This window comes from Typopeltis vanoorti, chromosome 8 (assembly GCF_054136105.1).
Source record: "Typopeltis vanoorti isolate ZY-2024b chromosome 8, IOZ_Tvanoo_1.0, whole genome shotgun sequence".
Lineage (NCBI taxonomy): Eukaryota > Metazoa > Arthropoda > Arachnida > Uropygi > Thelyphonidae > Typopeltis > Typopeltis vanoorti.
In genome coordinates this window covers 144,481,392-144,504,760 of record NC_143556.1, presented here as the reverse complement: position 1 = coordinate 144,504,760, position 23,369 = coordinate 144,481,392, and the positions used below count along the sequence as shown (strand labels likewise).

Sequence of the window (23,369 nt, the reverse complement as noted above, 5' to 3'; positions counted from 1 at the left end):
ACTTGTTCTGCTAATCTTTCCTCACCCATTCTGTTTAAGTGACCATACCACCTGAGATTAGCTCTGCTAACGCATTCCTGGATGCCGACAATGTCAAGTTCTTTCCTAATATCCTCATTTTTAATATGATACTGCCATTGATGCCATCTGTTCACGCCTATAATCTTTCTCAGGACTCTCATATCTGAAGTCTCTAGTCTTTGGTCAAGTGTTTTACTTCTGACCCAGCTCTCAGATACATAAGTTAAAACTGGTTTGAACACTGTCTTGTATACAGCGAATTTAGTGTTCCGACTAATTTCTTTCATATTCCACATGAATTTATTCAATTGACTTCCCACCATACCAGCTTTGCTGATTCTGTTGTCTATTTCTATATTTAATTTACCATCTTCAGTAAAAATCGGGCCTAAATAGCTGAAATGTTTTACTTGTTCCACAGGTTCTCCATTCACAACACAGTTGACATTTTCAATGATTCTGCCTATTTTCATTGTCTTTGTCTTTTTATTGCTGACCTTCATACCATATCTATTACAAGAGCTATTCAATTTAGTCAGAGAATCATGCAGACTTGTAGTGGATTTATTTAGAAGTATAACATCATCCGCATAAAGCAAAGAGCTGACATTAACATCTCCAATTTTGATATCATGTTTAATACCACTTTCCTTCATAATGTGATCCATATAGATAATGAATAACAGAGGGGATAATGTACATCCTTGTCTCACACCAGATTTAACATTAAACCATCTTCCTGTACTTCCTTCAATTCTAACTGCTGACTTACAACTCAAATAAAGACTAAGTATTGCTTGATATAATGTCCCATTGACACCATATAACTGCAGCGTATTGAATAGCTTCTCTCTTGGCACCTTGTCATATGCCTTTTCCAGATCGACAAAACTTAAATACAGATCTTTGTTATATTCCCATGCTTTCTCGACTATTTGTCGTAAAGTGAAGATCTGATCCTGACAGCCTCTATTTGGCCTGAATCCAGCTTGTTCTTCACCAAGCTTTTCTTCCACAATTCTTCTCAACCGTTTCTCAAGTATACTTGCATAGATCTTGCCAGGAAAACTCAGTAGGGAAATACCTCTGTAATTCTCACATGCAGTTTTATTTCCCTTTTTATATATGGGTACTATGAGAGCTCTACTCCAATCATCGGGAATTCGTCCCTCTGTCCAGGCTTTCTGAACTATGCAGTGCAGCCACTGTAAGACTCTTATACCACCATACTTCAGCATTTCTGGTCGAATATCATCTACTCCTGCTGCCTTTCCACATTTCAAGCCTTTGATGGCTTTTTCTACTTTAAGTATGGATATGTATTCCTGACTGAATGCCTGGTCAGTGTTTTTTACCACTGTGCTGTCATCACTGCTTGTTTCATTTAGCAGTTTTTCAAAGTAATTACTCCATACTTGAAGGATATCTTTTTCTCCCGTTTTCATGTCACCTTTATCATCTCTAATTCCTTTTATAGCACTCTTTCCTCCATTCTTAAGCTTCTTCAACAACCTCCAGAATATTTTGCCACCTTCTTGATATTTATTTTCTATATTCTTGCCAAAGTCCTCCCATGACTTTTGTTTAGCTAGTTTTACACAGTGTTTAGCATTCTTGCATTTGTCTCTATATTCTCTAAGAGCACAAGCTGACTTATTTTACAGGAACTTTTGGTATGCTTTCTTCTTTTCCTTCACTCCCTCTTTAACCTCCTGTGTCCACCAGGGAGTTCTGATTTTTTTATCCTTACAAACAACCTCACCACTTGCCTCTCTGGCAGAATCAATCAATGTTTTCTTCAGAGTTTGCCACTGAATCTCCAAGGTTTGATTCCTGTTCTCAAACTCTTTCATTTTTCCTTCAATAATCTTTGTGTATTTTAGTCTACAGCTCACATCTGAGAGCTGCTCAACTTTTATTCGCTTTAAAACTTTCTTACACGTTATTCTTTTCAATATGAAATTCAATTTTATCCTGCTCAAGACTAAATAGTGATCACTTCCAATTTCAAATCCTCTGTACACTCTGGTGTCCTGCACCAGGGAGAAAACATCACTATCAACAATAACATAGTCAATGAGACTTTTCTTATTTCTAGCCTCTTCTCTCCATGTGAATTTGTGCACATTTTTATGTTGGAACATGGTGTTAGTAATAACCAGTCCATGTCCTGAGCAGAAATCCAACAGATATTTGCCATTATTATTAGCTTTGCTCTTTTCTCCAAATTTTCCCAAAATATTTTTGTATGTCTCACAATCATTTCCTACTCTCCTATTTAGATCTCCAACAAGGACCAACTTTTCATTTTTCATTGTGTCAGTTGCTTTTTCTAAAGCCTCAAAAAATTCCTCCACTTCTACCTTAGTAGAAACTTCTGTGGGACCATAGGCACAAATAAGTCTCATTGTCCAGTTCCCCATTCTCATATTTGTCCACATTACTCTACTTGAGACTGACTGCCATTCAAGAAGATTAGCCTCGTATTTTGTGTTGAATACTATGGCTACTCCTTCTTTTCCTTGATTGTCATTGCCTGAATATAACATTTTGTATTTATTGCTCAGAAAGATCTCACCAGTTTTGGTCTTTTTTGTTTCAGTCACCCCTATTATGTCGATCTGGTACTTATCTAATTCCTCAGCTAGCTCCATTTCTTTGCCATTCAGGCTTCTTATGTTGATAGTACCGATCTTTAACTCTGGTGATGTTGAGTTGGGGTTTATTTTCAGATTTGTTCCAGTAGCTGACTTTTCGCTGTTCGCCCTGGTTCCCTGGCGAAAACAACGGGGGCCTTGTTTAACCGGGCGACGCCACAGCCGGCATGAAATTTTGTCATGTTGTACCATCATTCTATATTTTGGTTTAACCAATAAGAATACAATTTGGTCGGCTAAATCCCAAATTGCCTAACTTATTGTTTACATACAGAAATATCATGATTATCAGGAACCAAGGGGTTGAGTTTGTTGCCTTAGTGAATAAATTGTGGCCCCAGATTACTGGCAATTAGTAAGACCTGTGAAGGCAGAAGCAGATATACTAATTGGTATCAATTGTAATGTATTACAGTAATTTAAAAAGGATGGACAAGATAGGAGAGGCAGGGAGTGTGGAGGTGATGCTATTGATATTGGACAAGCCATGACTGCAATATTAGTAACAATTTTCCATGTGAGTTTGAAGGTATATGATGAGGTGAAATCTAACAAGATCAAATACATGGTAGAGTGTGGCTACAGATCCAGTGGATCAGATGCTAGCAACAATGAAATGTATCACCAAATAAACCTAATGGGGTACTAAACAATTAGCACTATGGGTGCATAAGTTGGATGCCAAGTGTTTAACTAGTGCTTTGCATCCCCATTATGGATGTTATAAATTGTCCCACCTATAAACTATCTTAACACTTAGCATTCAACCTCAACAATCACATCAGCAAGTCAGTCTTACATTAAAAAACTGCACGCTTTAAAACCACTACATAAAGCTCTTTAATTAGAGGAGAATGATCACTTAGTGAGCTTCAATGTGTCTACCCTTTTACAAATGTTCCAGTAGATGACACACTAGTTCCCCTGTCCAAATTTTATCCTCGATATTTGCAAACCCTTTAAGAACTGTCTTAAATTGGGCATTACAAACAGTTCTTTAAACAAATTGAAGGTGTAGCAATGAATAGCCCCCCCCCCCCCCTGCATTGCTAACTAATATAAATAGAATGATTTGAATCTTTCACACTTAATTTGGGGTTCAAAAATTTGAACCGCACGCAAAGCGAATCGTTTTCATCCTCTGAAGGAAACTCTTTTTTGTGAAGGAATAAATTTGCAAACTTGGATGTCTTGTAATGTCTCAAAGACATCATCTAGATGATTTCACGTGGAGAAGAATTATTGGAAAGCTTGAAGAAGGCTGCAGAATTACTAAATTTTGGAATCTCACATAGCATTGTATCTAGACTCTAGGCAGCATTTCAAACCAATGGGATGTGTTACAAATGTTCGCTAAACAGTCGCCCTTGCTCTACCACAGAGCATGAAGACAGATATTTGGTTATAACAGCAAAAAGTAATCAATGCACCATGGCAGGTCAGCTTGCAAGTCGGCTCCATTCAAGCACAGGTACACAGATATCTCAACAAACTGTGGTAAGATGTCTACGACAAGTAGGTCTAACACTTGTAGTCTGTGTCCCTTTATCCACAGCTCATAGTACAGAACGTTTTCAGTGGTGTTGTATCCATAAAAATAGGACAAGACACCAATGGGCTAATGTACTCTTTACAAATGAAAGTCATCATCAACACGAAAGCACATTATCTCCGCTCTTATTCACCATCTATACAGATCGCATTATGAAAGAAAGTGACATTAAACCTGATATTACAATCGGAGATATCAAACTTAACTCTATGCTTTGTGCAGATGATGTACTTCTATATACACATCCAATGCAAGCTCCAGGTTTCTCTAAACTGAATAAAAGATGTAAGAAATTTGGCATGAAAAATAAAAAGAACAAAATTAAGAAAATAAGCAGGAACACAGAAAACTTAGCTGCATTCTCAATGGAGAACCTATAGAACAAGTAAAATATTTCAGCTATTTATGCACAGTTTTAAGTGAAGATGACATATTTGGAAATAGACAACAGAATAAGCAAAGCTGATATGGTGAAGAGCCAGTTAAATAAATTTATATGGAATAAGATCTTTAGCCCTTCCAAAGTATAATTGTATCATAAATTTACTATCTTGTCATGGGTGGGAACCACATTAAAAAAAAAAAAAAGAGAGAGAGAAAGTAGCTAAAACACTAAACTGGTGGTATACAAGACACTGAAGAAAACTGGTTTTAAGTTATGGATCTGAGGGTTCAGTTAGAAATAAATAACTTGATAAAAGATTAGAGACTGCATATATGAGAGTTCTGAAAAATTCTGGCATTAATGACAGAATCATATTAAAAATGAAGATAACAGGAAGGAACTTGACAATCATTACATTCAAGAAAGTGTGAACAAGGCTAATCTAAAGTGCTATGGTCATTTAAACAGAGTGGGATGATAAGAAAGGTTAGTAAAACAGGTGTTTGATGCCAAGATGGCAGGAAAAAGACTCCAAGGAAGACCAGAGTCTAGGTGGATTGATTCAGTCAGAAGTGCCTTAGAAGAATAAAATGTTAGATATGACAATACTGCAGTGCTGACAAATAACATTTAGAAAGAGCAATGGACAAAATGAAGGAAGATGCAAAAGAAATATCAGCACATGGGAAGAGAATTAACAATTTGAGATGTGTAGGTGACATTGTTATTTTATTGAAGACAAAATAGAACTACAAAAAGCATTGAAACTAAATTAAGGGGATAGAAATCCCTTATTATTTTACAGCCAGTATGCAAAGCTCTAAGATCAAAAACTACGATCTACGAGTTTCATGCTAAAGAACTATTGGCGAATCCAAGCTTAAGTGACCACTTGGTAGTACAACACCAAGCAACTCGAAGCAAAGGTGGAGCAAGCTTCCTCACTATCCTTGATTTTTTTCTCATAATGGCTTTTCATCTTAAAAACATTGAAACTGTTAAATGAGGAAGGTAAAAGATTTGGACTTGTTATGAACTTGGAAAGACAATGAAATTTGATGAGAAGAACATGAAACAAAAGATATACAAGTGGATGGAAGTGATATAGACAATGTAGAACAATTCACATATTTGGGAAGTAAAATGACATATGACTTGGACTGTATAAAAGAAATAAAGATCAGGATTGTAAAGGGAAGAACAAATCTGAAAGCCATGGAGGATAACATCTGGAAAAGTAAAGTGATCAGCCTGCAAACAAAATTAAGAGTACTAGAAATATGCATCTTCAGTGGTGTACTGTATGAATTTGAAATGTGATTAATAAATAAGAATCAAGAAAAACAATTTTGGCATTTGAAAGAACTTGCTATTAAATAACTTAAGGAATTTACAATGTACAAAGGATATAAATTAAATTAAACTTTAATCTATATTTCCAATATTTCGGCAACATCACGTTGCCATCTTCACTGGAACTTAAAATAGACACATGCATGCAGGCAGTACACACAGTAAATGAGGATGAAGCAGGAAGCTACTATTTCTCCTAAAAGTCCTGATGGTGCCCCCTAGTGGGCTATATAGGTATTCTTGACCATTGGGCTGAAGGTCTTCTGATGTAAGTCTCCCAAATTTGGAGCAGTCTCATGCAACCAAACTTGTTGAGGTTTGGCATGTTTCTTAGGGCTGAGGCTGATTCCATGAAAAGTTTTTCAAACTTGAACTTGCTACGGTGTATTATTGTGGCTTTCTTCCACCGTAATCTGTGGCATGTATCCAGAGCATGGTCTGCAAGATCAGAGTGGCTATACTGGTGAAAACGAATGTAGTCCTTGTGTTCTGAAATTCTGATATTCGCTGTCCTGCCTGTTTGGCTAAAGTAGGACAGCTTACAGCTGCAAGGGACCTGGTATACACCAGGTAGGTCTAGGGGAAGTGGTTGGTCTTTAGTGGAGCAGATAAGGGACGCCAATTTCCTATATGGTCTGTAACACGAGGTCAAGTCATGTTTTTTTAGGATTTTGGTAATTTTTTCCGAGGTGCCTCGGATGTAGGGAATGGTGATGGATTTAGAGTAATCCTTGTTGTGAAGAGGGGGGGGGGGTACTGGTTTCAATATTTTTTGGATTTTTTGGGGTGGGGTAGCCATTGGCTGAGAAAGTGTTATATCTCTGTTAATTTTATTATTTATATTCAAAATGTCTATATATTTCCATGTATAAACTACCTCTTAAAACTCTTTCAATCCTGAATCTTAAACCTTGTCTTGTTTAACCCCCAACTATATCCCATGTCTGCTGCACCTTTGTTGTAATCTTTTGCTTTCGTGGTCTCTCCTACATCTTAAATTGTGTGCAAAGTCATCAAACAAGGAGAATTCTCCATGATCTATAAATTCTGAGGTCAAATCCTTTTCGGAATCAAGAAAAGTTATTTGTTTAGCTGCGCCATCTTGATTCCTATTCAAGAGAGAACTTCTTGTCAGGGATTTGACCTACAAATTATCATGATTCCAATAAATATCAAGGTTAAACAAGCCCTTAATTATTCTAAACAGCAGTTGTAACCGTTTCTCGCATTTTTACTCATACAGGTTCTATATTTTTAGCAGGTGGTGCATTGGCTAGAAAAATCATACACGTATTTTGGGTTAAGAAACAAAGAAATTTATTCATTCTAAAAAAACAATACATGTTAATCAAAACTAAGCTAAATGATGGTCTAAAATTAATTATGCACAAATTAACAAACAAGATCTAATTAACAATAGTATCTCTCATTAGTTGATATTAACAAAATCCAAACTGTCCTAAACCCCCAATTACTTAACACAAATATGTAGATGAATGCCTTACTTCTTCCTCAATTAATGTACAAGGGCTGTTCAATAAGTAATAAGACTAATTTTACTGTCGCAAAACCACTCATCACAATATTAATTTCTTTGGAATAAAGAAATGTTGCTGTCTGTATTAACAAAAGAGGTTGATAGATGGCATATACAGGCTGATGTGCCAGAGTGTCACGTGACTAAACGCAAGCTTGTTTCGACGCTGTTCCAAGGACACTTCCATTTCGACGACTGGTCGAAATGGAAGTGTCCTTGGAACAGCGTTATGCGATAAAATTTTGTGTGCGTTTGCAAAAATCGGCATTGGACACTTTTAACATGATACGCAAAGCTTTCCACGATGAAGCAATGTCGAGGGCAAGTGTTTTTCGCTGGCAAAAAACTTTTAAGGAAGGAAGGCAAAATGTGGAAGATCTTGAATGTGAGGGAAGACCTTCAACGTCCATCACAAAGACAATGATCAACATAGCAGTGATTATCATCAAGGAGGATCGCAGAATTACAGTATGCCAGCTGCATGTTGTCCTGAATATTTCTGTGGGAAGTGTTCACTCATTTGGGACCGAAACGTGTTTGTGCCCGATGGATTCCCAAACTCTTGACACTGGAGCAAATGCAGCATCGAGTGGATGTGTGCACAGAATGGAAAGAAAGACTGGAACAAGAAGGCGACAACTTTTTAAGCTTGTCCGATGCTGATTTTTGCAAACGCAAACAAAATTTAATTGCTTGTAGGTGCGCTGAAACAAGCTTGCGTTTAGTCACGTGACACTCTGGCACATCAGCCCGTATACACCATCTATCAACCTCTTTTGTTAATACAGACAGAAACATTTCTTTATTCCAAAGAAATTAATACTGTGATGAGTGGTTTCGCGACAGTAAAATTAGTCTTGTTACTTATTGAATAGCCTACGTACATACAACACATCGAATTCAAACTAACCTTAAACTAATGACAAATTTTACAGCTCTACACTTCCATAACTACAAAGATCCTTGTTAGAGGAATACGTACTAAAGTCCTACAATCTATCTTAACAAGTCCGATCCACAGGAAATTTTATACTGTAGCTCATTCTGGCCTAAGAATTACACAATACAAATAAGAAATAAAGCCTTACATTACTAACCAGATGAATTCATTAGGAGATACTTTTCATCATGTCTTCTTGTAGGTTTCTTTCAGGTCATCACCCTATTCATCAAGCTGTTGTTCCTTGCCTTGACTTCTGTGATTTCAATCATGGATCACTTCTTTACCTTATGTCCAAGAATCTGTCTGGCAGAAGGGTACGGATGGAGCTATACGATGTTTCGGTGTATGCTGTTTGTCACGTCGCATGGAACTATGCTCGGACAAGCCCACTATCTTGACCATATTACCGCCGCTGAACGACTCCCGCTTGTCTCCGTCGCCTCGAAGCTACGACCCACCACACGGAAAACCGCAGGGGGGAAGAAAGCACTAAAACCTAAACTAGGAATGAAAAAGGCAAAAAGACTGCGAACTCGCGTCACTAAGACTTTTATATGCTCCGTGTGTGTTCTCCCTAATACGTCACTGATTTGCAGACGCCACCTAATTCTCCTTGCACACTGCACCTTCGCCTTCCATTGCGTTCCCGCATGGGCAGCCTGCACGCCTTCGGTTCATATAACTGCCTGAGGTCATGTTTATAATCGGATTACAATAGTTTACTCTAAACTCTAACTTTCTTGTTACAATATCACCTCTACATTACTTTATTTCTTGTTAGTTATTTAAGGACCATTTACAAAATACTCACATAGAAAAATTATACGAATGGACTATTATTACTATATATACAAGGATTTCTATTATTATCAATTTAAAAGTAATTCTTTTTAGGAGATGTCTTTGCATTTATGTTAAATCTGAATAAAATACAAAATTACAATTTTAGTGTTCATTCCAGATTTATCATAGGTTCCCCATTCAAGGAAAAAATTTTTCTCACAGGAAAATTTTTCGCAACCTCATTCACTCAATGTTTCTGGAGTAGATTTTCTCCTATTTTCCCTGGCTCTTAGGTTATATCTAGATTGGATAAAATTATCACTTCTATCACTGGTTATGCTTCCTTCTCCATTCTTGTTAATTACTGATCTCTCTCATTTCCCTGATTTCGATTAGTAGGTGCCCTGTATCTATAATGGATCGAGTCTAAATCATCAGAATCTTCATTTCCCTTTCCTTCTTGATATTTATTTCCCCTTCGTTTGAGTGTAGCTGGCTTCATCTCATTATTCCTTTTCCAATAGTTCCCTCTGTGTTTAGAAAGCCAGTGGCCTGTCCTATGGTAGTTAACAACACCGACCAAATTTATCCCGATTGCTCTTGGATGAAATTCTTCCATGTCTTCCCTTGTACTTTTGTAGCTCAATGGGCAATTCAGTGTTCAGTGTGCAACAGGCCTCAGCAGGTTCTTTTACTTCTAAAGTGGAAGCCTCCTTTGAATCAAGTTGGTCATGGGTCATATTTTCTCTAACTTCTCCTATCTGTTCTACCGTGCCTCCACACTGTATACCTATTTCGACACACTTCTCACTTCTGACTGAAGATAGTGACCCTAAAATATTCGTATTGGTTTTCTTCCTTCCTAGAAGGTGTATTTCACCTTGAGAATAGTCCCATGTAAATCTATTCTTGTTAAGGAAGTCATTTCCAAATATTAGTTTAATGTATGGGAGAGAAATCCTGGGCAGGATCAAAAACTCATGCCAAACACACAAATTAAATTCAGGCAAAAATACCTTCAAGAACACAGATCTTGTCACATGGATGGTTGACGTAGACACTCCAGATAACTTTATTGGCCTTCTAAAATAAAAGATATTATTCCTGACAATGGGCTTTAGTCTCTCAAAATAGTCCCCTGCAATAATAGAGGCCTGGGAACCTGTGTCAAGTAGGGCATTACAGTGCTTGCCACAGATAATTCCCTTTACTATCAATTCTGGGGACTGATTTCTCTGACCCTTGTCTCAAGCTCTGTTAGCACACATGTGGAAATTTGATCTCCCATCATAACCTCTGCTGGATCTTCGCTTGCTGTTGAAGCAATTGTCATCAAAGTGACCAGGCTTGCCGCAACTGAAGCATTTAGGAGGTTCTCTTCTGTCATCTCCCTCATTGTCCTTCTCCTGTCTCATAGGAGAGATTGATGCATTCTGAGTAGTTACTTCAGCCAGTTTCTTCATTACTGTGTCCAACCGGTCAAGCAGGGGCTGTTGCAGTCTTTCAACCTCTAACCTCACTAATTCAACAGTCTGATCGACTTAAGGGATGGGGAACACAGAGATTTTTGTGGACACCGCCACTAGCTGGGTTAAAAAGCATCAAGGCAATCCATGACCGGCTGTTGTAAACGCTCGACTTCCCTCTGAACCATCGATTAGACCTCCCTCACATCCAACCCACCATTTGTAAATTGAATTGTGTTGACGGAATCAGTTCTATCTCCCTCACACCTGTCAAATTTCTTATGTTTCTCCTTTTTCTCGTGAGATTCCTTCTCTGGCTTGGAGCTATCATCCGAATTATCTTCTTTCTTAATTAGGTTCACATAGCCAATAGCAGATGTGGGACTAAGGTCACCAAGCATTTGCTCTTTATCTCTCACTGCATTTAGGCACTCCTCTATGTTAGTCACTTTTTTTTTTGTAGGGAGTGAACAAGGTTCAGTAACCTGTGATAAAAGTCAGTCACATTTTCTCGATCCTTTTGCATAATTCTCTGTAATTTCCATAAATTTGGACCAAGGCTTCTTAACTTAAAAAACTGAGAGATGAGGACTTCCTTGAACTTTACATAGTCTAATGTTTCTTTAAGTATGGGGGAAGAGTATAGAAAATTCTTAGCTTTCCCTACCAGCTTACTACGCAATAAGACTAGGAGTTTTTGAAGTCTGTCCACCTCCCTGCCTTTCTCAACTCCTCAACGTAGCTAAAAAAAAGCTAATATGTCATCATTCTCTTCTGTGGAAAATTGCAGAAAAACTTGTTGAGGATTGATGGTCCTGAAAAATTCTCCATCATCCATGTTTGAACTAGATGGTAGGCTCATTCTTGTAAATAGATTTACAAATTTTCAATATTATCTTACACTTAGTATTGCTAATTAAATTCCTGCACCAAAATCGTTTGATTTCCAGCCAAAACAAACCTACTTAGATTTACAAACTTAATTCCTTTATGATTAATTTAGTAAATCATACATCCTGATGGCTGCGGCATTGTTATTTATCTCTTATTTTTATTATTAATATGTGTAATTCAATGTTTCTGTATTTTAACTCTTTCAAAGATAAACCTTAAGATTATAAAACGAAAGCTGCAATGATTTGGACACATCTGCAGAATGAGTGAGGATCAGAAGATAAAGACATCCATGTTTGGTATTATGGATGGTGTAAACAGAAAAGGTAGATCATACAGAGAATGTAAAAATGACATAAAAGACTGGTGTGGAATGGGGCTATAGAAACTGTAACACTGTACACTGGACAGATGAAGGTGGAAGAAAATAGTGAAGGAGGCATCAGACACCAACGGGCAGTGTGCCCACAGTTCATGATGTCTGTTATTTATCATCAATCATCATTAACCGTGGGCACACTGCCCGTTGGTATCCGATGCCTCCTTCACTATTTTCTAATATGGAAATAAACTGTTGATAGGAGACTAATAATAATGTAAACAATCATGCAATACTGACATAGTAGCTTGAATACCCCTTTAGGGTACATATCAAGAAATTGATGATGATGATGGATAGCAAAGCTTTCCTTGAAAATTATCTCTGTGTTGCACTTCCAAATTTTAGAACTAATAGATGTTTAAAGAAGATATTAAAGAAGAAATATAGTAGTCATATTCAAAATGTGATGTCCACTATTACCGTATTTTTCGATAAATAATGCACACCCACAACATTTTTATCACTCCTTTTAATGTATAGATAATGCACATGCACCAACTAGCACATTTTTTAATTTTACAATTCTGCAATTGTAAAATTTTACAATTGGGGAGTAATGTCACAATTCTCCCCAATAATGTGAAAATTTTATAATTTTCACATTATTGGGGAGCATTGTGGCATTACTACGATTTTTTGTGTGACCATTGGACCCAAAAAAATAACTTGTGTGGGCTGCATCATTCTCTTGTAATTAGTTGCATCAACAATTGAAAGGTAGGTGTACATTTTTTGTATTTTATGAAGTTACATTATTCCGTACATCCTGTTTTAAAATATTTCATAAAGTAAATCATTATTTGTTTATATTTTTTTATTAGATCTGAATTACCCATGGAAGACAGAAGTACTTCTTGGACAAAATCCTACACAGTGCAGTTCAAGCTTGAAGTGGTAGAAGTAGCAAAGGAAAAAGGGAATCATGAAGCTGGTAGATTGTTCAGTGTTGGAGAAAGTAGTGTTCGTGAATGGCGAAAGGCTGAAACAGTCCTGAAATGTTTACATATGAGGAAACGTGCTATGAAGTTTAAAAGGTGCTTGTGGCCAACCATAGAAAAAAAAATGTTTGATTGGGTGAAAGAGCTAAAGGTATGAGAATATCTACTGTCCGTGTATTGCAGGAATCGAAAAGAATTGTGCAAAACGATAATATAAAGGATTTCAAGTCCTACCCATCTTGGGTTTTTGGATTTATGAAGAGAAACAATTTAAGTGTGCGCTCCTCCACTAGCGTTGGACAAAATTTGCCATGTGACTGAGAAGCAAAAGTATCTAAATTTCGTTTGTTTCTGAGAGAAAACTTGTGTGGGGTTGATGCTTGTCACTTTGGGATTACGGATGAGGTTCCCATAAGTTTTGACATGCCTAGTTCTAGGACTGAATCTGAAGGGAGCAAAACAGGTTTCAGTTGCTACAACAGGGCACGAAAGGGTCTAACTTTACTGTGGTTCTCTGCGTAACTGCAGAATGGTTCCAAACTGCCACCAATGGTGATTTTCAAAAGAAAGACTATTCCAAAAGGTTGTGATTCCAAAGATATTATTGTTACTGCTAATGATAAAGATTGGATAAATTCCGAGGTTATAAAATTTTTGGTTGGAGAATGTGTGGCGAAAGAGAAAAAATGGCATTTTTCAACCCAAAATCTTTGTTAGTGTTGGATTCATGTAGGGCACACACAACAGCAGAAGCTAAAACAATTGTAAGTATTCCCAATTGGCAGTCATTCCAGGTGGTTTAACAAAAAAATTCCAACCCCTTGATCTTGCAGTAAATAAACCATTCAAAGACAATTTGCTTTATAGATAATGCGCGCGTTGTCTATCAAAAAATACGATATTTTATTTATTTGCAAGAAAAACAGGTATGAGTTGTTTAATTAGATTTCATTAACCCATAATTGAGAGGGAGGGGAGAGACAGACAGAGAGAACAAAAAAAGTGCTATCAAGTTTAAAGGAGTTAAGTGATTTTGGTTGATTTGTTCTTATCAAATTCTGTGATTTTTAAGAGAAAAAATTGGATGTGACTTTGTGAAATAATTTTATTTTTCTAATGTAAAGTTTGTGTGCCTTTTTAGCGGATAAGTTTTATTTATAATTACACTGATTTTCCTGCTTTGTAAGTAAAGATATCAATTTGAATTTACTTTGTATCACAGTTGATCAATCTGGTTGCTTAAATATCCTAGATACAAATCTGCGTTATTGACTGGATAAAAGTAATGAATTACTTATAACACAACTGACATTTTGTCATACTGGCAAAGCACAGCTGTGTGACAGGTTTTGCAGCCCCTTCATGTATGAGCCTGATACAGAAATACAAAAGCACACACCTCATAAATCGTTTTTAGCAGTTTAGTAGTCTCTCTTCTCCACTGCAAAAAGTCATTTAAAGACCCTTCTTGCTGCCCTCTAGATCTTCCTCTTTTATTGTTTTTTTCTATTCTTATTATTTGTTGACTTGTCCTTCTTAGAATGGCTCTCATTCTCCAAACAATGGGACATTAATTGGGACATATCATTAAAAAAAATGGGGAATCTTCTTCTTAGATGGCATCTTCATATTGAAGGTTTACAATTATGGATTTCCGCATCACTCTATTTCCTGCCATTCTTTTGATGTCACCATATAATTTAGTTTTCGTACATTCCAGAACATCATCTATCCATGTCCTTTCTTCTCCTTCCCTTTGTTCCCTTTATCTTTCCTTCTAAAATTACTTTACTCAATTCACTGGCTGACCCTCTCATTATATGTCCGGCCATTCTCAACTTCCTATTCATGATGTCTTCTAATAAATTTAGTTTAATCCTTTATCCAAGTGTGTGCAAACAAAGTTTGTGCCTGAAAGTATCTTCAGGACTGGGGGTAAAGTGGTACCACACCGGGTGACTCCTTGCAAAGGTGGTGCAAGCTACCAACACTTCTATCTCAGTATCTCCCATAATGCACAACACATCTCCTTGTGGATATGTATAATGTTATGCATTAAGGGAAGGGCCACTACCCAGACTAGTTTCGACCTTTATTGAGGTCTCTTCAGTGGGAGCTAGGCCCAAGTGGAGATACTAAGGCAGAAGCATTATACATATCCGCAAGGAGATGTGTTGTGCATTATGGGAGATACTGAGATAGGAGTGTTGGTAGCTTGCTCCACCTTTGCAAGGAGTTGCCCGGTGTGGTACCACTTTACTCCAGTCCTGAAGATACTTTCAGGCACAAACTTTGTTTGCACACACTTGGATAAAGGATTAAACTAAATTTATTATAGTCTGACCAAGTGAAAAATTAAACTTTCATGATGTCTTCTGACTAATTGGTTTTTTCATGTTCATTATTCATAGCACCTCTATATTTGTTATTTATCTCTCCATGAAATTTTGAAGACTCTTCTACAGCACCACAACTCAAATGTTTGTATTCTTCTCATTGTCCATTTATCTAATGGATAAAACTGGATATTTATCTAATATCCAGTTTTCGCATCTGTAATTTAAGACTGACCACATGTATGTTTTGATTATTCTTAGTTTTGTTTTGCTGTCAATATCGTTTCTGAGGATGTATCCATTATTCCAGAAGGCTGCTTTTGCCTTTCGGATTCTGGTTTGTATTTCTTCTTTCCTTTTCCCAGAATCTGTGAATACGCATCTGAAGTAACTGTATGTTTTCCACTTGTTGTATGTTATGACCCAACACTTCTAGTTTGATTTTTATTGCACTTCCTTTATTTATTATCATGTGTCTAGTATTTTTAAGGTTTAATTCTATTCCGTACTCCTTTCCATATTGGATTATCTTGGTTAGCATTTCTTCCAATCCTGTATTTGAATCAGCTATGAACACAGTATCATCAGTATCATAAGCATATCTCATATTATTTATGTATTTTCCATTGATCTCAATTGTTATTTCCATTTCCTGTATGATCTTCATTAGGTGTTCACTGTAGATGTTAAATAGTATTGAGGAGATTACACATCCCTCTCTTACTCCTCTTTCAATGTCCACAATCTTCTCATCTCTTTGCAAGCCAACTTTCTGTGAGATTTTCAGGTCTTTTTTGTTAATATTATAATCTTTGAGAATTTCAAATAACATGTTTGAGTCTGTCAAATGCCTTCTGGAAGTCTATAAAGCACAGATTTTCCTAACTCAATTGTTCTTTCAGTTATACAAGATACGTTCCAGATGACATTTATCATGCCTTTTCTTTCCACAAAACCATTCTGTGTTTCACTAATTTGGTTCTTTATTTTTGCATGTATTTGATTTTTTATTATCTTCAGCATAATCTTGGATGTGTGCAAAATTAGACTTAAAAGTTCTATACCTTTCACATCTACATGTGTTGCTGCTTTTTGGGATTGGGATGCAGATTGATTTTTTGAAATCCTCTGGTATCTTCCCTGTGTTGTACGAGGGAGGTCTGAAAAGTTCTTGGCCTAACAATGAAAAAACGAATTTATAATTTCAAAATTATTTTTATTTTTCAACATAATCTCCCTTAAGACTAATACACTCATTCCAGCGATGCTCCAGCACCATTATCCTGTCCCTGTAGTGGTTCTCAGTAAGATCTGCAAAATATCCCTCTACAGCTGCAATCACCTCTTCATTCAAAGAAAAACACTGACCAGCAAAGAAGAGTTTTAGTTTTGGGAAGAGATAGAAGTCAGAGAGAGCCAAATCTGTGGAATAGGGTGGATGTTCCAACAATTCATAATGCAGATCCCTTAAGGTTCCCATTGCCAAAACACCTTTGTGGGTTCAGAGATTTTCAGGCGAGTGCATTTATGATCTGCTGCGAACAAGCGCAGCACCCATCTTATGCAAAGCTTTTTCATTTGTAATTTTTCATGCAAAATATATCCTACACGTTCTTTTGAAATGTCTATAGTCTCAGCAATTTCACGCACTTTGACTCGCCAGTCATCCAATACCATATTGTGCATCAATGATTTCTGATGTTGTTACACTTTTTGGACATCCTTCACGTTGATCATCTTCAAGGCTGGTACGGCCATGTTTAAGCTTGGCAGCACATTTCTTAATTGTCAAAAACAAAGGAGAAGAGTGCCTATAAACTTTTATGAATGTTGAATGAATTTATTTTGGCATTAAACTTTCTTTTACATAGAATTTTATAACCACACGATACTCAATTTTATCCATTTCAAGGGATTCAGACAATACTTTTGCTTCAGACAGCTGTATAAAACAAACTACTTGAAAGAATGACTTACAATTCACATGGATGCTTATGACAGATGTACCCACACAGATCAAAAATGCACTCGCATGAAAATCTCTGAACCCACAAAGGTGTTTTGGCAATGGGAAAATTAAGGGATCTGCACTATGAATTGTTGGAACATCCATCCTGTTCCACAGATTTGGCTCTCTCTGACTTCTGTCTCTTCCTAAAACTAAAACTCTTCTTTGCTGGTCAGCATTTTTCTTTGAATGTAGAAGTGATTGCAGCTGTAGAGGGGTATTTTGCAGATCTTACCGAGAACCACTACTGGGACAGGATAATAGTGCTGGAGCATCGCTGGAATAAATGTATTACTCTTAAGGGAGATTATGTTGAAAAATAAAAATAATTCTTAAATTATAAATTTGTTTTTTCATTGTTAGGCCGAGAACTTTTCGGACCACCCTCATACAACACAGGGAAGATACCAGAGGATTTCAAGAAATCAATCTGCATCCCAATCCCAAAAAGCAGCAACACATGTAGATGTGAAGGGTATAGAACTTCACATGGATGCTTACGACAGATGTACCAACTTAGAAAAAAAAATCTGTTGCTGATAGTGTTGCCATCTATGGTCGAGGCCAAGAACCTTTCAGTCCACCCTTGTATATATTCTTTATAATGTCCCTCAAACAATTCCTTCCATCTTTTACCAAATTTTTAATTATTTCTGTCAGTATATTATCATCTCCTGGTGTTTTCCCATTTGGAAACTATCTATTCATTTCTATCTCTCTCATCAAGTTCTAGTCCTTCATTCCCATCTTCAATTTTAGGGATTTCTGATCTGCTTCTGTCATAATATAGTTCTGCCATGTATTCTCTCCACCTATTATTAATATCTTCAGTCATGACAATAATTTTTCCATCTTTTCCTTTGAATGATCCTTTTAATGTAATTTTTCTTACTGTTGAGTTCTTTAATTTTGTTATATTTTTCTGCAATATTATTTTCTTTGTCTAATTCTTCTATGTCTTTAGATTTTTGATTGATCCATTTTTGTTTTGCTCTTTCACTAATCCGCTTATCCAATTTGTTGTATTCTTCTTTCTGTCCTTTTTTATTTTTTGCTTTCTTTCTTTTCTCCATTAAGTCCAGTATTTCCTCTGTCATCCATGTTTTTTTTTTTTTCTGGCTCTTTCTTTTTTACCAATAACCTTTTAGTTCTTTAAGGCTTTCCCAGTTTTTCGGTTCTTTACTTATTTCATCTTGGAATGAAAACCTCGGAATTTTTTATTTGCTTTTAAATTTTCTAGATTCCACTTCACTGTCTTTGTTGTTTTCTTCAGTTTTATTTTAATTGCCATTAACAGTAATCTGTGGTTTGAGACATAGTTTTTGCTCCTGGCATTACTTTCACCTTCTTGACACCATTTCTATATCTTCTGTTAATCAAAATGAAGTCTATTTGTTTTTTTGTGATTCCATTTGAAGCAGTCCAAGTGTGTCTTGCGCTTTCTTTTTGTTCATAGAATGTGTTTCCAATTATTAGGTCAATTTGGTTGCAAACATCCAACAGTTGTTCTTCTCTGTAGTTGATTTGTCCTAATCCATATGGTCCTATATGTTGCTTATCCTTCTCTTCCCAATTTTTGCATTCCATTTGCCCATCACAATTATAATTGGGAGTCTTGAATGAGTATATTTTTTGCATGTCTAGTAGGATTTTGCATAATTTGTCAAGCCCTACATGTCTTCTTGCAGGCTTCTAGATCTTCCTCTTCTATTTTTTTTATCAGTCCTCAAGATAGTCCTCATTTATTTGGACATATTAAAAAAATGGAAAGTCTTGGATGAGTATTTTTTTTTGCATGTCAAATAGGATTTTGCACCATCTGTCAGGCCCTGAACATGAAATATCTACACAATTAGGTAACTCAAAAATATGTGTTGTTGACTTCACGTCATATTGCTGATGTGAAGTATCACACAGCATCCCACCTTCTGGATGTATATAATGCCATTCCTGCTGATGGAACCGACTTTGTCTTCATTGTGCTACTTTAACTGATTACAACCCCTCCTCTTCATTCATCCTTTAACTACTATCAGCATTCTATTCTTCTTGTAAAATATGATTTTTACATAGATAAACTGATTATGCAAAAACAATAGAAATGTTTGTTTACATAGCAAATAATCAGATGACATGCAAAATGAAATGCAAAACATCCTGTTTTGAATTTAATCTGATTATTTGCTATGCCAGGATGGATCCAAAATGCAAGACATCCCAGAATTTCCTATTGATCGAGGGACTTCACGTAGATGTCATGAAACAATAAATATCCAAGCTAGCTAGCTACTGCAAGATTCCAATGTTATTTATTCTCTTTAAAGCATGTTTGATCTTTTCTGTAACAGTTTCATCTCATAGTTTTGTGAAATAAAACCATGTTGAAGTGTTATGTTCAACCATACTATAACCACAAACACATGAACAATTGTTCAAAACATTAATCTAAGACATTGCAGTGATTCAATATATAACAATCAGGAGAATCTGTTGTTTTTTCAAGGATACTTGCAACATAAGGCTGAATGATATAATCACGTAATCACAAGAAAGATATTTATTTAACCAAATATTTCGGTCTGGAAATAGCAGACCATCGTCAGTGGTAATACAAGAACAGTTTAAAAATACAAGCTAGAATACTAACAATAGATCGTTAAAATTATAACAGCCGCATGATGTTAAATCACTAAGTATGAAACGGAATATTTTGAAGTACAAACATGATTGAATTTGCTATTAAAAAAAAAAATTAATTAATGAGTAATCTTGATTAGACTTTCCCAGATTTTTGATATAGATATACAGTCATTACGATTCAGGTTGGGGCGATGGAGCAAGGCCTCCACGCTTTCCTTGAACAAACGTTTGAACTTATAATGGGATCTATGTAAGAGGCGAGTCTTGGACCAAAGGATGCTGTGGTTAGTTTCAATCCCGTGTTGAGCCAATCCAGACTTTTCAGGTTTGTTGTGAAGAATGGATGATTGATGTTCTTGGACCTATTAACAAATTGTCTTCTCATTTTCCTTCTCCTAAAGACAAACGCTCAACTTTATCTCTTCCTGGAGTTTATCAAATTCCATGCAACTGTGATCTCTTTTATTTTGGACAAACTGGACGTTCTCTTGAAAAAAAGATCCAAGAACATCAATCATCCATTCTTCACAACAAACCTGAAAAGTCTGGATTGGCTCAACACGGGATTGAAACTAACCACAGCATCCTTTGGTCCAAGACTTGCCTCTTACATAGATCCCGTTATAGGTTCGAACGTTTGTTCAAGGAAAGCATGGAGGCCTTGCTCCATCGCCCCAACCTGAATCGTAATGACTGTATATCTATATCAAAAATCTGGGAAAGTCTAATCAAGATTACTCATTAATTAATTTTTTTTTTTTTTAATAGCAAATTCAATCATGTTTGTACTTCAAAATATTCCGTTTCATATTTAGTGATTTAAACATCACGCGGCATGTTATAATTTTAACGATCTATTGTTAGTATTCTAGCTTGTATTTTTAAACTGTTCTTGTATTACCACTGACGATGGTCTGCTATTTCCGACTGAAAATATTTGGTTAAATAAATATCTTTCTTGTGATTACATGATTATATCATTCAATCAGGAGAATCTGTATCATGTGAAGCAACCCAAACACAACTACACTGAAGCCTCCAAACATATATCCTCAATATCCAAACATTTTATACAAATTGGAAGAATGCATGACATGATAACTGCTCTGAGTCTAAGTTCTGAAGGGCTTTTGCCCATTCCAAAGAATGCGTATCTGTTATTGTCAAAGGCATGGAGGATACAGCTCTCCAGTAAAAATGCAGTTCTGTGTACTCCAAAGCACTTAGAGGCTTACTGGATGTTTGCTCACACCCCTAAATACAGATTCTTTTGGATTTGACAGTGGGGTACAGGAACAGCCTTCTCATGCAGTATTGGCTCCAGTCAGTCATATTGCAGATCTACCTACTTGGTCAATACCTTGAGGTAAGTGTCATCTATGGACTCCCATTTTTCAGCAAAAGTTGCAAACTGTTGACGTGGGAATGTTCAAAATTGATGTCAACCACACACATGTACAGATATCCCCCAAATAACATCTGATTACTGTTCTGCAGTGAAATGTTGACTGTTGACAAAATGACTTATGAGAAATCCACCAATTTCAATTATATAGCACAAAATTTGTATACTGCATAGTTGCGTCCATCTTCCTGCATTCAAAGCAGATGTACTCCTGACTTTTGATAGGACAGTATAAAACAGCAAGATTTTAGAAAAACAGCACCACTTACTCAGGAAACAGGTCATCAGAATCAAGTGAAAATGTTGCATCTTGAGATGATGGGCCACTAACAGTATCTTTTTCTGATTCTTGAGTATGAATATTTTCTGGAAAAAAAAAAAAGCATTCTCAAAGATCTAAATACATTTAAACACAGGCATACACAGGGCACACATAACCCTCCAAACAAATATGTCTCTACTATAAGCTTAATATATGTGCAGTAATTCAGTAAGGCATATGACAAGCAAGATTTTTCAATGTACACTTGAGAATCATGTACAACTCGTTGACAGCATATTCAGCAATTATGTACAGAATATAATTATTTCAGTCTAGTACTGATTCTCTTTTTTACACATTCCAGGTATGTTAGAAGACAGGTACTCAGAAAAGTAGATTGTCTGCATTTTCTTCTTCAATTCCATTATAAAAGCAAGGTTGGTACATACATAAATACCGACTCTTCCAGCAATGAATTCCAAAAAAAGGCCCACAACAAGAATATAATTTATATTGCCCACAGCGGACAACAGGCTTTTTTTTTTTTAAATCCAAGATCAACAAGCATAGGAACAATTTCAAAACCCTGAAAGTATCTTCAGGACTGGGGTAAGGTAGTACAACACCGGACAACTCGTTGCAAAGGTGGAGCAAGCTAACATCACTCCTATCTCAGTATCTCCCACAATGCAAAACACATCTCCTTGCGGATATGTATACTGTTATGCATTAAGGAGAGGGCGACTACCCAGACTAGTTTGACCTTTATTGAGGTCTCTTCAGTGAGAGCCAAGCCCAGACGTGGAGATACCGGGCAGAAGCAATAGCAAGGTCATCTCTACCTATACAAGTTGCCAAAAGGTGTGCCACCTTTTTATTAAATTACTCTGGATTTAGAGAAAGATGTTGAAAGTTTATTTTTCACCATGTTCCAACATAAAAATGTGCACAAATTCACATGGAGAGAAGAGGCAAGGAATAAGAAAAGTCTCATTGACTATGTTATTGTTGATAGTGATGTTTTCTCCCTGGTGTAGGACACCAGAGTGTACAGAGGATTTGAAATTGGAAGTGATGACTATTTAGTCTTGAGCAGGATAAAACTGAATTTCATATTGAAAAGAATGACATGTAAGAAAGTTTTAAAGTGAATAAAAGTTGAGCAGCTCTCAGATGTGAACTGTAGACTAAAATACACAAAGATTATTGAAGAAAAAATGAAAGAGTTTGAGAACAGGAATCAAACCTTGGAGATTCAGTGGCAAACTCTGAAGAAAACATTGATTGATTCAGCCAGAGAGGCATGTGGTGAGGTTGTCTGCAAGGATAAAAAAATCAGAACTCCCTGGTGGACACAGGAAGTTAAAGAGGCAGTGAAGGAAAAGAAGAAAGCATATCAAAAGTTTCTGTCAAATAAGTCAGCTTGTGCTCTTAGAGAATATAGAGACAAATGCAAGAATGCTAAACACTGTGTAAAACTAGCTAAACAAAAGTCATGGGAGGACTTTGGCAAGAATATAGAAAATAAATATCTAGAAGGTGGCAAAATATTCTGGAGGTTGTTGAAGAATCTTAGAAATGGAGGAAAGAGTGCTGTAAAAGGAGTTAGAGATGATAAAGGTGACATGAAAACAGGAGAAAAAGATATCCTTGAAGTATGGAGTAATTACTTTGAAAAACTGCTAAATGAAACAAGCAGTGATGATAGCACAGTGGTAAAAAACACTGACCAGGCATGCAGTCAGGAATACATATCCATACTTGAAGTAGAAAAAGCCATCAAAGACTTGAAATGTGGAAAGGCAGC

General features: G+C 36.4%; 1 protein-coding gene across 2 annotated transcripts in view; it reads right to left on the bottom strand.

The window, feature by feature from the left end:
- The window catches only part of LOC150104404 (poly(ADP-ribose) glycohydrolase-like), a 351,154-nt gene that overhangs the window by 268,807 nt on the left and 58,978 nt on the right, over positions 1 to 23,369 (bottom strand). The window contains exon 4 of one of the 2 annotated variants that reach the window (XM_090396352.1): positions 21,570 to 21,666. The exons of the other annotated variant lie outside the window; for it this stretch is intronic. Within the exon in view, the coding sequence (XP_090252478.1) occupies positions 21,570 to 21,666 (97 nt within the window). The remainder of the gene's footprint in view (positions 1 to 21,569; positions 21,667 to 23,369) is intronic. 2 annotated transcript variants of the gene reach the window in all.